Source organism: Anoplophora glabripennis, unplaced genomic scaffold (assembly GCF_000390285.2).
Source record: "Anoplophora glabripennis isolate ALB-LARVAE unplaced genomic scaffold, Agla_2.0 scaffold467, whole genome shotgun sequence".
In the NCBI taxonomy this organism is placed as follows: domain Eukaryota; kingdom Metazoa; phylum Arthropoda; class Insecta; order Coleoptera; family Cerambycidae; genus Anoplophora; species Anoplophora glabripennis.
Window position 1 is genome coordinate 21,294 of NW_019416580.1, and position 14,712 is coordinate 36,005.

The following is a 14,712-nucleotide window of genomic DNA, read 5'->3' on the forward strand; positions in this document are numbered from 1 at the left end:
TAAACATTTTTATTGTACAAATTAAGTAAAATATACATACTTTTACTTCTGCCCCTTCCACACTTTTCCCATTTCTACGTAACCCCTGAAAGAGACTGAAGAATACCAAAAAGATTTCACAAACACATTTATTTGTTAGTCTAATCTAAACAATATTGATATGTTTCCAGTTTAAAAATAGATCAATCCACCTTCTTCCATTGTACCTCAATCTTGTTTCTCTAACTTTTATAAACAGGCATAAAAATAGGGTTTAAGTATAATATTACAGTTCATTTCTAATATTTCTTGTTATACTTTGATGTGAGTTTCCTTGCCTCTCTGTGATTGGCGTGCTGGTTTCAAGTGATTCCCCTGTGAAGTGCTAGCGGCTGGGAGGTTTACTCGTATAGCTAAATCTAGTAGAATATTATTTTTTCTAGACCTTTAAATAAATACTTTTACATGATGAAGAATTTCTTTTAAATTCAATTTTTTACTTAAGTGTCTTTTAGAGGTTGTGCAGTTGAGTGGGAGGGGGAGTAGAGGGGGGAAAGGGTAAGAGCTTACTTTTATGATTATAAACAAGTGTTTTTACTTAAATTGTGCCCGAAAAGAATATTATTTATATAATTCTGTACATTAGATGTAAGAAAAATGGTTTTATTATATTTTTAAGCATTTTTTTAATGTTCAGGTTGGGGGGTTGTATCTATTTTGCCTAGAATCGAATTAATATTGTTTCTGAGGGTCCAAAAACATATTCCATATGATTGGGATTTCTGATAGGGCCCTATTGACCCTCCTCCTTTTTATAATTTTATAGAGTTTGAAGTAAATTGCAATGTTTTTGTAACAAAAATCACAGTTTTTCAAAATAAGTTTAAATTAATAGCGTCGAAAAGGTAAAATTTACTGAAACTAACCTGAACGTTGATATGCAAGAATAATAATAATAATAAATAAATAATAATAAATAATAAGAAAAAGAGTACGATTATGTTTACAATCTGGTTACTTCAAAAATCAACAATAGGCTTCAACGCTTTTGTTATTTTTCTTTTTTACTTATTTGTACTAATAACATTGTTAAGACTACGTGTACATTACATTTTGGTATAATATACATACTTAGTTTTTTTATGTGTTAACCAATAAATAAAAATTATTTTGAAAAACTGTAGTTTCTGTTCTAAAACTAATAGAAACTTCAAACATAATTATGCGCTTTACTTTTAAATCTAAGAAAACATTTCGCAACATAATTTTTTTGTGTGTCGCTCTAACCAATTATACATAAATATTAAGAAAAGTTATAAACGTAGAAATTGCGTTTCACGAAAGAGGTTAATCCTCTCATAACTACGGTACTGGCAAATAAAATACAGGATTACTGACATAGATTTGTAAGCATTAAATGTAGCGATTATCTTATAAAATTTTATAAAGCTATCATTATGCGTTGTTGAACACGTTGTTTATTTCGAAAACATCTCGAAAATAGTAGGTTTCCGTTTTCTTAAACTTTGTACAATTTCTCGTAGGATACCCTGTATATGATGCTTAAAAATCAATGGTTTCTCTTATACTTTTTGTCTTTCATAACGTTTTCTTCGCATTCTAATTGCTTCATTAATTTCTAATTCCTGTAGTGGTAAAAAAAGTAAAAAGTGGTAAACAAAAATACGTTACCTTTCCAGACTCACTATCAAGTCTCACTCTTGGACTCTTCGCTGTCACACTCTAAAGTGTCGGTAGAAATTCGTGGTCCAGACAACAAAGTCTATTCAGGAGGCACATTGAAACAGGGCCGAGGCAGTTTCGTCCCGTCAAAGGTGGGCATGCATGAGCTGATCGTCAAGTACGAAGGTGAAGAAGTTCTTGCTGGGCATTACTTTAGAGTTCTTCCCCCACTCGTTGAAGTAGCACCTCCAGGGATGGCTCCGTGCGCTCTTGGTTCTCTGGTTCAAGTTTTGGTGAATGCGACAGGTACAGTATGTTCCCTTATAAAAGGTGTCTCGTTTATACTTAAAAAAATCTTAATAATGTTATTCGTTCATAACGATACATGCTACATAATATAAAATATTAGATATTCCATATAGAAATTTAAAACAATGGATTAACTCATTTCAGAATTTATCCACAAATGAATATTTTTCGTCCAACTTCATCACCAGAAATGTTAGAAACAGTCCAGTTTGTATACGTTTCTATTAGATGTCCCGTGTATACTTAAAAAAACGGGGTGAATTCCTTTTGAGAAAATCATGGGTGTAGTACATATATAACATTTTTCTCATTAACTTAGTGTTTCCGATATACAGGATCTTAAAGCTGCTACTTTGAAGATGGTTTTTCTTCATCATTAAATCAATACATGCCAAAACCCAAAACTTAAACATGAATAAATATCAATTGTATTATAAGAAAAACATGCATGATTGAAGGAAAAATATGTTAATTAAACCCTAAAGAACAATTCAAAAATATAGTACTAATTGATTTTTTTAGACATTGAGGTGTAATGCAATGGTACTCGGAGCATAAATTTATTTTCCACAATATCATTAGTTAAAGATTGCTTTTTTTTTATTTAAATATTTTTAAAACTGAATTAAACTTTTACTTCTGCATTTTTTGTGAGTAAAGAAATTTACTTTAATTTTTTTTTCTTCTGTTACGGCTTCACTGCAAAATTATTATTGCTATATTTACATTCATTTTAAAATGCATAAAATACATTTATTTTTTATTTCTTTGTTGCAACAACATGGTTGTTTATTTTTAATTCATACAAATATTTAAATATCTTTTAGGTATTTTTTGTTGGAAATGTTTCTTTTTGTGTCAGTGTATACGATAGTAAGACGACATAAAGACGAGTGCGTGCGTATTCTGACAGATTTCCTACTCCACATGTATTTTAGAGAAGCCGCTATCAAATTCAAGACACCCAGAAGGGCTCTTCAAGAAGAGAATAAATTACAATAGGCTAAGCAATTTCCAATCATTTATACCTTTTACGCATTCATACAGTGCACTACTTTTAAATAACCTTTTTTTATTATCCTTTGGGGTTTGCAATGGCGTTAGTAGGTTTGAGGAATTTTGACTTTCACATATTATTTTTCTGTTAATAATACCAATCCCGAATGGTTGCATGTTTTTGTTAAAAACAGTTGATATTTATTCATGTATAAATTTTAACATCTTTATCTTTAGCCGATTTAAAGATAATTAAGAAAAATCCTCGTTCCTCCCTCCCTGCATATTCCTACTCCACTATTTTTCCAAGAGGAACTGACACCCTAGTTTTTTTATCTATAAAACTAATACTCTGCATACATACAGGGTGATTCACAAACTGCGACCAAAAATGAAGCCTCGTATTCTTTGGTGAATTTTAAGGGGAGTCTTTCCTATNCCCCACGTCAAGCATAAGCGCCTTTTTTTGTACTACAAAGCAGGAAAATGTAGTTCGCAGCCAGTTGGCAAGAATACCATGGGAAAAATTCCGAGTGTAGTAGCTTCGTATTTAAAATTACCTGATGCTGCATGTTATACTGGTCACTGCTTACGAAGATCTTCAGCGACATTACTGGCAGATGCTGGTGTGGATATCACGACAATAAAGCGTCATGCTGGTTGGAAATCAACGACAGTCGCTGAGGGTTATGTCGAGAACTCCATTGAAAATAAGACCAAAATTGCTAATCAGGTTTTAGTAGGTACCACTACTAGCGCAATCACAAAAACTGTAAATGTAAGCGAAAGTAATATTCCTTCTAATATTAATTTTGAAAATTGTACAAATGTAACATTTAATTTAAATGTCAATAAATAATTTCAATGTTATCTTTTTTTTTGCATGAAAAACGTTCTCCATAATGTAAATTCCCTTGGGAGCATTATACTCCCTTGGAAATAATCGACTACTTCTGTTTTAATTTTGATGTCATAGAAACTGATTTCTACTCCCGACTGTGGAAAAAATATGTTAATTAAACCCTAAAGAACAATTCAAAAATATAGTACTAATTGAAAATCGATCGGAGGTACATTTCTCTAGAAAATATCTGGTCTCTGATTTTATCTATTTTTTTTTTAGACATTGGGGTGTGGGGCATGCAATGCTACTCGGAGTATATATTTATTTTCCACAATATCATTAGTTAAAGATTGCTTTTTTTATTTAAATATTTTTAAAACTGAATTAAACTTTTACTTCAGCATTTTTTGTGAGTAAAGAAATTTACCTTAATTTTTTTTTCTTATGTTACGGCTTCACTGCAAAATTATTATTACTATATTTACATTCATTTTAAAATGCATAAAATACATTTATTTATTTTTTATTTCTTTGTTGCAACAACATGGTTGTTTATTTTTAATTCATACAAATATTTAAATATCTTTTAGGTATTTTTTGTTGGAAATGTTTCTTTTTGTGTCAGTGTATACGATAGTAAGACGACATAAAGACGAGTGCGTGCGTATTCTGACAGATTTCCTACTCCACATGTATTTTAGAGAAGCCGCTATCAAATTCAAGACACCCAGAAGGGCTCTTCAAGAAGAGAATAAATTACAATAGGCTAAGCAATTTCCAATCATTTATACCTTTTACGCATTCATACAGTGCACTACTTTTAAATAACCTTTTTTTATTATCCTTTGGGGTTTGCAATGGCGTTAGTAGGTTTGAGGAATTTTGACTTTCACATATTATTTTTCTGTTAATAATACCGATCCCGAATGGTTGCATGTTTTTGTTAAAAACAGTTGATATTTATTCATGTATAAATTTTAACATCTTTATCTTTAGCCGATTTAAAGATAATTAAGAAAAATCATCGTTCCCCCCTCCCTGCATATTCATACTCCACTATTTTTCCAAGAGGAACTGACACCCTAGTTTTTTTATCTATAAAACTAATACTCTGCATACATACAGGGTGATTCACAAACTGCGACCAAAAATGAAGCCTCGTATTCTTTGGTGAATTTTAAGGGGAGACTTTCATATAAAGTTTTTATCTTGGACGCTTCGTTAAGATACAAGGGTGTTAAACTTAAAAAAATGTTTTTAATTTTTGTAAATAATTTATAAGCTACTAAGTGAAATAATTCTAAATTGGGCATATTCTGAGGTCTTTTCCTAAAATTTAGATGTTCCAGTGGCGGAGATACAGGGTATCGGTGGCATATTTTTCTAAATAAAATAGTACGCCACTGCTGTGCGGTTACAATCATGATATTTTCGGATTCGTCTTTAAATTTTCTACAAATTACTACACTTTTACTTAAATGATATGACAAACACTAATTATTAGATAATTTATTCCAATAAAAAAATGAATAACATTAGTCATCATTTTAATGATTTTATTTGAGTAAATACTCAAAAATACCTCCATTTCCACTAACAAGGGCGCGACATCTTTTTAGTGACAAAAATATAATTTGTTCAAAATTTATTGTTGTTTGAATCTGATGAAAAGCAATATTTATTCTTTATTCTAACTGCTCAGAAGGTCAAAGTTGCTATCGCAGCCCACTATGTAAAGTAATTTTAAAAAGAATTTTATTCGAATATCGAAGTGTGTTTTCAGTTCATTTTTTAAGTTTTACTCAAAAATCAGGCTTTTTTTTTGAAAAAGTGGAAAAGTGGAAGAGCAAATAAAAAAAAGTATGCGACCTCGATGCTGAATTTTTGGTTTTAGACAATATCGCAGCAACAGTTGCATGCCACTGGCTTGCTGTATTAGACTAAAGTTTTATATGTATAGTTATTGACGTTCTACCTAGTATACTCTATATATTATTTAAAAAAATTGCAGTTACAAGCGTATGGTTATTGCTACAGCAATTTATTTTAACTTGCTCTATGGTACTCCCCTAATTGTTCAAGATAAAATATACTATTCAATGTATGATAAAATTATAAAATCTAAATTCAATGTATTGAATTTGTTGCAACATAGGTGCTCCCCGAAGAGAAGATATATTGGTAACAGCTTACAGCCCAACAGGTCGTCCTCTAGATTGTCCATTAACAACTGTAGATGGCACCAACAGCGCAACCTTTAAGCCAGATGAAGCTGGGGAATGGCGAATAGAAATTACCTATCAGGGCAAACAAATTCAAGTAAGGAATACTAGTGTACATCTCCGCTTACTGTATTCATCAAACTGTTTATAACCAAATATTTTATTCTGCAATAAGCAAATTATTATATTAATTTTCATTAATATTAAAATTAGTATTGAAAATGTTTGTATTTATATAAAGTTTGGTACTATAATCTTAAATTTACTATCTTTGTGAATATTTCATTGACATGTTTTAAAACTTTTAAGAGAAGCAGTTTTGTTTTCTTAATGTAAATAATTAATTATGACGATTTACAAAAATCTTTGTAATGAAATTGGATTGTAAGAAACAAAACCCTTTAGTAAAAAAGTTATTTTATATTAAAAACAATCTCTCACTAATTTAAGGAATAGGAATAAGTGGATAGTAACATTTAAATTTTATTATTATTTGGCAAGGAATTATGTATGAAATTACTTGTCATAGTGATTCTTCTAGTCAAAATAAACAAAAAGTGACATTTTTCCTAAAAGTCTGAAGTTTCTGAAATGTGAAGCACGGTTTTTATTCAATGACTCAAGAAAATAGTTAACGAGACACTCTTGGATAGATTAATTACCTATTTCTCTTAAAGCATAATATATTGCAACTTTGAATTAAGCTCATAATATCTAGTAAACAACTAAAATCGTTGGTCATTGGTTTTGAACTTATTAGTTCTCATTGGTCATACTTGTGCATGTCAACTAATAAATATAAAACCTTATGGTTCTGCTGACGTATGATCATATATTTTTTTAATTTTGGTTTCAACGCCCTTAGCAAATTTCTGTCCAAATTTTAGATGCAGGTAACTAGTAAATACAAGAGAACTGTACGAAATTTGATATATGTATTTTCAATTCTTGTAAACTTTACATACTTAACATAATACCAAAAAGACCATAGTAAGGATTTATAAATTTTATTTATTCACAGGCTGCAAAATTATATCTACACAAAAAAATAAGCCTTATCACAACTAAACAATTTTTGACAGTATGTAACTCAAAGTGAGTTTCACATCTCACCCGAAGAAAAAATTATGGTTTTGTCTTTTTTTAAATTTTGCAGAGAAATCACTAGGTACTCAAAGTTTGTTACGCTGATTTTTCCTAAGAAATGTAAAATTTTACTCTTTTATAAAAAAGTTTGACTTTCAACTTTCAGGGCGGTCCATTTACCTGCTCTGTTTTCGACCCCAATGGCGTACATATATCGGGTTTGGAAGGGGCTCTTCCACTGGTGCCACACAGCATCGATTTGGACTGTCGAGCAGCAGGAGTTCCAGGAGAGGTGTTCGCAGACATAGTCCACGATAAGAAATCGGTTCATTGTCACGTCGAGAAACTCGACAGTTTCCATTATAGAATTCATTTCACACCCAAAGATGCCGGAAAACATAGGGTAAGGTTCTAAGGAAGATATTTCAAAAATAACATTTCTTTTTATTGAAAAGGGTATAAAATTTTGCACTTTTGAATGCGGATTGGGTACGAATTTAAGCCGTGCAGTGATTATGTTTGTCCCCAAAATTTAAAAACATTTTTAACGATTTTTTTCTGTAACAAATACCATAAGACAAAAAATAACAATTTACAGACAGCAAAAATACGTTTTAAAATAAAAAATTATTTCTCCGATTATAAAAAACATCACAGTAGGCCTATCCAAACGGCATCAAAAAGTTTAAAAGTGTAGAATTTTATGATCTTTTCAAAGATTGTTTTAAATATCTCAAAAAAATAAAGCTTCTATGACTTTGTGTTCACTTATATGTTAAACAAAAAAGTTGTAACTATAAAAGTATATTGCCGTTATTCATGTACCAGTATTATTTTTTAAATTATGTATTATAACAATCTTAAAAAAATGATTACCTACAAAACTGCAAATAAGTTCACCAAAATAATATATTACATTTTATTATCAAAAAAACCAGTTCCATTATTTGGAATGGTAAACAATCTAATTATTTTGAGATTAAGGTTTCACATTAATGTTTTAGGTGTACGTGTATTTTAATGGATACGACGTGAAAGGATCACCTTATATGATGCGTGTTGGCACACAGAAAAGAACAAAATCTTCCAGTAATAGCCCTAATGCTACGTACAGGTCAAGCCCGACGAATCGTTATACAAGCTCAAGTCCAATTAATTCTAGTCTAACTGCCAGAAACACAGTATATAACAGGTAATTTATTACGCCATTTAATTTTGAATACCACAATAATTGCAATTAACATAATTAACAAAAAAATGAGTCTTCTCAACCTAAAAACTGAACTTTGACGATTTCATCAAAGCGTCAATTATATTTGTTGCCATCATTTAGAAAATTAAAATATTTTCTTAAACGTTATTGATTTAATTTTCGTTTTTTATTAAATTTTTAATATTGACATTTGCACTGTTCGTATTTGAAATTTCTAAAATGATATCAATATTTCCAAAAAACATCCTTGACTGTTTTTTCTGTCAGAAATGATTTCGTATAAATTCAAGTACATGGTGACTAAATTGTACTAGATTTTGTTTTGTAACTACTTGTAACTTTTGTCTAGTAATAAAGGGGTAGTGTTCAATTTTAGAGAAAAAATAAATAAATTTTGCCTATATAACAAGAACCAGAAGAGAGATAGAAAGTTTGATTTCTGATCTTCCAAGTAATTTTTTATATCGTCATGAGTAAACTGTATTTATTGAGAAAAAATGGTACTCCTCTGATTTCAAAATTCCTTAAATTTTCATTAAAGATTTAACTATTTTAAAATATTTTGAACAAATTACTACGGCTACAAATAAGTCATGAAATTAAAAGTTCTTATACTTAATGAAACAAGACTGTAAAACATAACGAATAATATTTATTTTTACATTTAATTAGTTACATTAAATCACAAAGTTTACATGTTGTGCATCAACGAATACTATAATACGATTTTTACGATTAGATTATGCACATTGTCAATCAGCATTGGATATAAAGTTTTTAAATGTTTCCAAAGGAAGTAATCGAGGGGATTTATGTCCGGTGGCCTAGGGGGCCACGGTTGATTGGGTTGAATTGTATCGCGGCGTATCCAATTGTTTTGATACACTCTATTCAGATATTATACTACTAAACTGAAACAATGTCCGTCATGCGTAAACGATAAACTATATCGCAGACTACTTATTGTTAGTGCAACATCAAGAAAATCGGCAAATTGATAATCTCTCTTGTTGCATTGATGCTTGTTGTGAAAACTTTGTATAGAGTTATGGGAGAAATTGACCATGTTAGTAAAAAGAATGAGATCTAGAAACAAAGGATCTTGAGATATTTTATAAAATATCTATTTGTTACAACTGACGAAAATCCTTGCACTCCAAATATAGTACAAAAAACTGATATTTAAAATAGTTGTGACTTACATTAAATAATAAAACATCAATTGTTTGAATATTTGTATACTGATGGTCATATACTCCATTCATCATGGCAGCTTCCAGTTAATACGTTGTGACTGTCTATGACTTTCAACACCATCAGTAGATTTCACAAGTTCCAATTTGTTGGAGCTGCTGGAAAATGCTTGAGAAAATTTTTGCACAAGGTAAATCTATGCTGTCAGCAGGACCAACAATCAACACGCATAGGTGCCATTTCGTCATTTGATTATTTAAAAAATTAATATCATTCAGAACTTTCAGAACCATTTTCATTAAGTATAAGATTTTTCATTTCACAACTTATTTGCCATTACTTCTGTAATTTCTTCGAAAATCTCTATTCCCAGCATAATGTTAATAGCGCCAAAATCTTCATTTTTTTTTAATGAAGCTTAAAGATTTGCCTTCAAAACTTGACAAAATTAATGGCGTACTTTTTGTTCCGATAAACTTACGCCCGTAGCTACATAAATAAACTTTTGATAGATCACAAATAAAACTTTCCAGGAATCACACCAAATGGCACTAAATTTTTAACTCACTCTCACTCTCTTTAATATGACAACGACTTAGGAACTACCTAGCATAAATTCGTTTCCATGTCTGATGATTTTGTAATTCGGATATTTTAGCTTAAAATCTTTTTAGACAAATATTCGACTAGAAAAATTTAATAAAATTTATAGATTCCTGCGTACTACAAATAAAGAACTATTTTTTGTTCCTGAACCTGTAGGCTATTTCTATAAAGAATCCCGAAGCAATGCTGCCAATTCCGTCTTAATATGCTTCATGATGATTGTTTATTAGTTTAGCAGATTTGTTCTTTTTTGTGAAAGTCCGAAGGTCTACTATCCGATACTTTCTTTGATTGCTTTGTATTTAGAAAAGCAGGAATCTCAGTCTTGCAAAGCCTTCACTTTCAGTTAAAATATGCAATACAAAACCCCTGCAACCCCGAAAAGTTAGATGCTCTACTAAATTCAAATTACTTAGCATTTAATCTGTTCTCTTCCGAGAAGACACATCCAATGAATCGCTTAAATCTATCCTGGTCTTGAGACTCACAAATTCTTTATGAATTTATTTCCCCAAAGCTTTGCGGTAATGTAAAAAATGCCAAACGTAAACTACTTTAGACTATCTGAAAATGCTACTCCCGAAGTCGAAGTTAAACCACAAAGTATAAAAAAGTATAATATAAAGTTGAAAGCCATTAATTTAACAAATTTTTACAATGGATACAACCTCGTTAATGTACATATTTAGGTTACCTGGTAGTACAATACTGCGATTAATTTCTTTGTGTCACTAAACTTCTCAGGGGAACACTTACATTTCGGAAGGTATTTTGAATCGAGATCAATAAGAAAAAGTATGCTATTCCATTTTAAAAAACTGACTGCCTGTCTAAGCCGGAAGCTGAAAATACCTCCAATCGATCCGGCGTAGCCCCTTCACTGTTAGGAGGTATTGAATTTTTCATTTTTTTGATACCCTAGATTTCAGAAGGGTGGACGGGTGGTCTGAAACACCCTGTAGTTTGTAGTATACTAATGCTGTGCAAGAATACTTAAATCAGAGGTTTCCGGGAAGGTGGTTAGGTATTAACGGAGTTATAAGGTGGCCGGCTCGTTCACCAGATTTGATCCCACTGGATTTTTTTCTATATGGTCATTTAAAAGACATTATTTGTCAGGACCCTATAGAAGACATGGCAGATTTGTATAATAAAATGTATGCAGTTACGGCGGCTTTAGATCGAGACAGTTTATTAAGAGTCTGTAATGTCGAACTAACGAGAAGACTAACATTGTGTATTAATTCTGAAGTCGTAATTTGGAACATTTATTATAATCCTTGTTTTCACTTACTTCAGCAACCACATCTACATCTCCGTTATTATTTTAAATACTTTCTGTTACTTTTTCTGTAGTTGATCATTTGTTTTTTTATAATTTATTGTTTGTTAGTCAGTATGTGGTGTGAATAAAGCCATTGTAACAATATTTTAAAATAATATTTTGTAGCAGTGTGATTTAAATAAAATAATAGATTTTCCTGTTACATTGTACTTTGCATATTGAAGTCGACATGTCTCGAAAACAAATAAATATTGGGAAAAACTTTATATTACAAAAATTACTGAAAATTTAACGATCTTTCAAATGGACCGCATTTCCACGTTCTAGGAATTAAAAAATGTTTTAGTATTGCCACTCCATCTATACAGAAAGATTTGAACTAACGATTATAACTGCAATTTGAAGCTATTCAAGGGACCTAACAACCTCAGTTTCCGGAACTAAAATAAATTTCTTTATTTCGGACATATTGGCAGCGGGAATGTTAAAAGGCACACCTTCTATGTTCCGGTGAAGCTAGTACTGAATTCTTCAATGATTGAAACATAACATATCCGTATTGTTTCTGTATAACATACACGTTCATCTGTACAATTTAATATACGTGCTGCTTTTAAATTTAATACTAGTATTATTTACAGTTTTCAAGAAATTGACAAGCAGATGCAAATATAAATAAACCCAACAATAAATTTTATACTGTTTGTAACGAAATATACAGTAAAATATTTACCTGAATACATTTTCTTTCATAACTGAAGAAACAAAAAAGTATAAACGATATATTTTAATTATTTTAAGTAATTGTGGTTTATTAAACATCTAGCACTTTGTAAGATAAAACTTTCTTAATTATACTGGTGTTTCTTTAAAATCATTCCTGTATTTTCACTCAAGGAAAAGTTGTTAAAAAATTCCCTAGCTTAATTAAAACAACAGTTGAATGTGTAACCTGAGTTAACCCCTCAGGTATATTTCGTATATTTCATTACAAACAGTATATAATTTATTGTTGCGTGTATTTATATTTGCATCTGCTTGTCAATTTCTTGAAAACTGTAAATAATACTAGTATTAAATTTAAAAGCAGCACGTATATTAAATTGTACAGATGAACGTGTATGTTATACAGAAACAATACGCATATGTTATGTTTCAATCATTGAAGAATTCAATGAATTTCTTTAATTATCTACTTTTATTAATTATCTATTTAATGCTCGAAAAAGTTACTATTCAATTCTCGAAAGAGTGACTACTTAATTCTCGAAAGGGAGTTTATTTAGTTATCGTTATACTTTATGTTGTATGTTCAGAAAATTACTTCCAAGCACTTACCCTTTCATTGCTTACGTGGAATGTAATCAAGTGGCTGGCTATACAGGGTAGCACTGAAGTTGGAGAAACAAAGGAAACAAAACTTCCAGGAAGGGTTTTATTAAAAATAAACAAAACAAACAAACGAACAAAATAAAAACACAGCGGCTCGACGACATTATTAATTAATTGATGCAATTGCGACAGCGTACCGAGATTCAGGGAATGCGCGCTTTATACAAAATTTAGAAAAACTATCAAAATTAATTAATTAGCCCGAGACTTTAAAGTTAATAATTAGTCTGCTCAATGTGAAACTTAAGAACGAACTGACTTTCTCGGGATCCTTCCTGAATTCCACAATTCGCTTTGACCACGCCCATTTCTTGGGTCCAGAAGTTTCGGTTCTCATCTTATTGGCGAGAACCTGAATATCGGGACGCTTGTATATTTATCTAATTGACTGAATTTACATTTATAACAATAATTATATGACTTACTAGTAACCCTAGCCTTCCCCTCTGACTCCGCGTAGCAATTTACGGGACGGATTAGTCGATCTCATTTAATCTACTCTTATAGCTAGGAAAAATCCGTCAAAAAAACCCAGCTGCTTAGGTATACTCTCTTTTCGAATTACTATCAATTTTACAATATAATTTAATTCTAAGGTGGAATTTCTACGCTCTTTTTGTGGTTTCGCGCGTTATTAAAAAGATGGGGTTCTACGCGGCGCCTCCCAGACGCTTAACACATGGCCTCGACAGTCTAAGTGAACTTGTTAAAATATTGGTAATTTTCTCCGAAGGACTGTCTTGGCGACCTACTACTTGAAAACCATTAACCCTCCGATATTTTATGATGATTGAAATATCTTACTTTCCGAGAACTAATAAATAAATGACTGCGCGTCCCGGCTTTTGTTACAAATGTGTCAAACAAAATGATCTATTAGAAAGTAATACAGACTTAAAAAATATGTTTTGTTTACAAAATTGAGGGAGAAGAGTCATTTTAGTTTATTTTAAATTTAAAACCTTCACAAAATCCTTTAAAAATATTCTCTTTTGATTGTCAAATGTAATCAGTTATTTTTGAGATGGAAAAACTATCCAACAATAAATAATTAAGAATTAAACATGACTGTACTTAATCAAATAAGTTGAACTTAGACTGAATTACACAATTACTCAAAAAAATTATCTGTTCCACGGATAAGAACCTTATCGTCGTATGCATCTAGACCGCTCAAAACGGAATCTGTTGTGGGAAATGCTCTATCAAACCTCTAGATCTCTTTTAGTCAAAAACCGCCATTAAAATATAAAAACCAGCTAAAACTGTATTCAGTAGGTTTCTATGTGGACACAGCCCTGGAAACTAATCGACTCATCATGTTCATGGGGTTCATAGCATATTTTGGCTAGTTAAGATTCAATTAACTCTTGCAACTCTTTAATTTCGGGTAAACACCAGAAAACTGCCCCAAAACATAATGATCTGCTAAATTATACAGTCGGCGGATTCAAATCACAAACTCAAACCATAAATTTACAGCCTGGATCCACGTAATATTCAGGACAGGCAAATTAGTAACGGGAATTTATTTAATAAGCCATGAACGTAAACTAATCCTCAGACACTGCACATAGTATCCATATACTCATACGGCAGGCCTATCTATCTGCAACCATAGTGTACCTGAAATGTCTGAAGATATTTGTGAAGAGAAAATCGACCCAGTTATAAAACTGCACTTAAAAAAAACAATATTGTGCTTTTTAGTCACTATTTCTCTTTTTATCTTTGAATAATCTATATAGGGGATGTCTATAGGTGTAGTTTTGTAGCTGATTCAATTTTCTCGACTCATTTGAAACTGTTTTCAGAGATTATACTATGATTGTAGATAGACTCCTTGGCAATAAAGTTGCTGCAGATTTTGGGACTTCGGGGAGTGGTGGCTGTCTGGTATCCT

At 31.1% G+C, this 14,712-nt stretch overlaps 1 protein-coding gene across 1 annotated transcript in view; it reads left to right on the plus strand.

The window, feature by feature from the left end:
- The window catches only part of LOC108910726 (filamin-A), a 110,779-nt gene that overhangs the window by 13,341 nt on the left and 82,726 nt on the right, over window positions 1-14,712 (plus strand). The window contains exons 4-7 of the mRNA XM_018715425.2: window positions 1,680-1,968; window positions 5,967-6,130; window positions 7,286-7,522; window positions 8,124-8,311. Of these exons, the coding sequence (XP_018570941.1) occupies window positions 1,680-1,968; window positions 5,967-6,130; window positions 7,286-7,522; window positions 8,124-8,311 (878 nt within the window). The remainder of the gene's footprint in view (window positions 1-1,679; window positions 1,969-5,966; window positions 6,131-7,285; window positions 7,523-8,123; window positions 8,312-14,712) is intronic.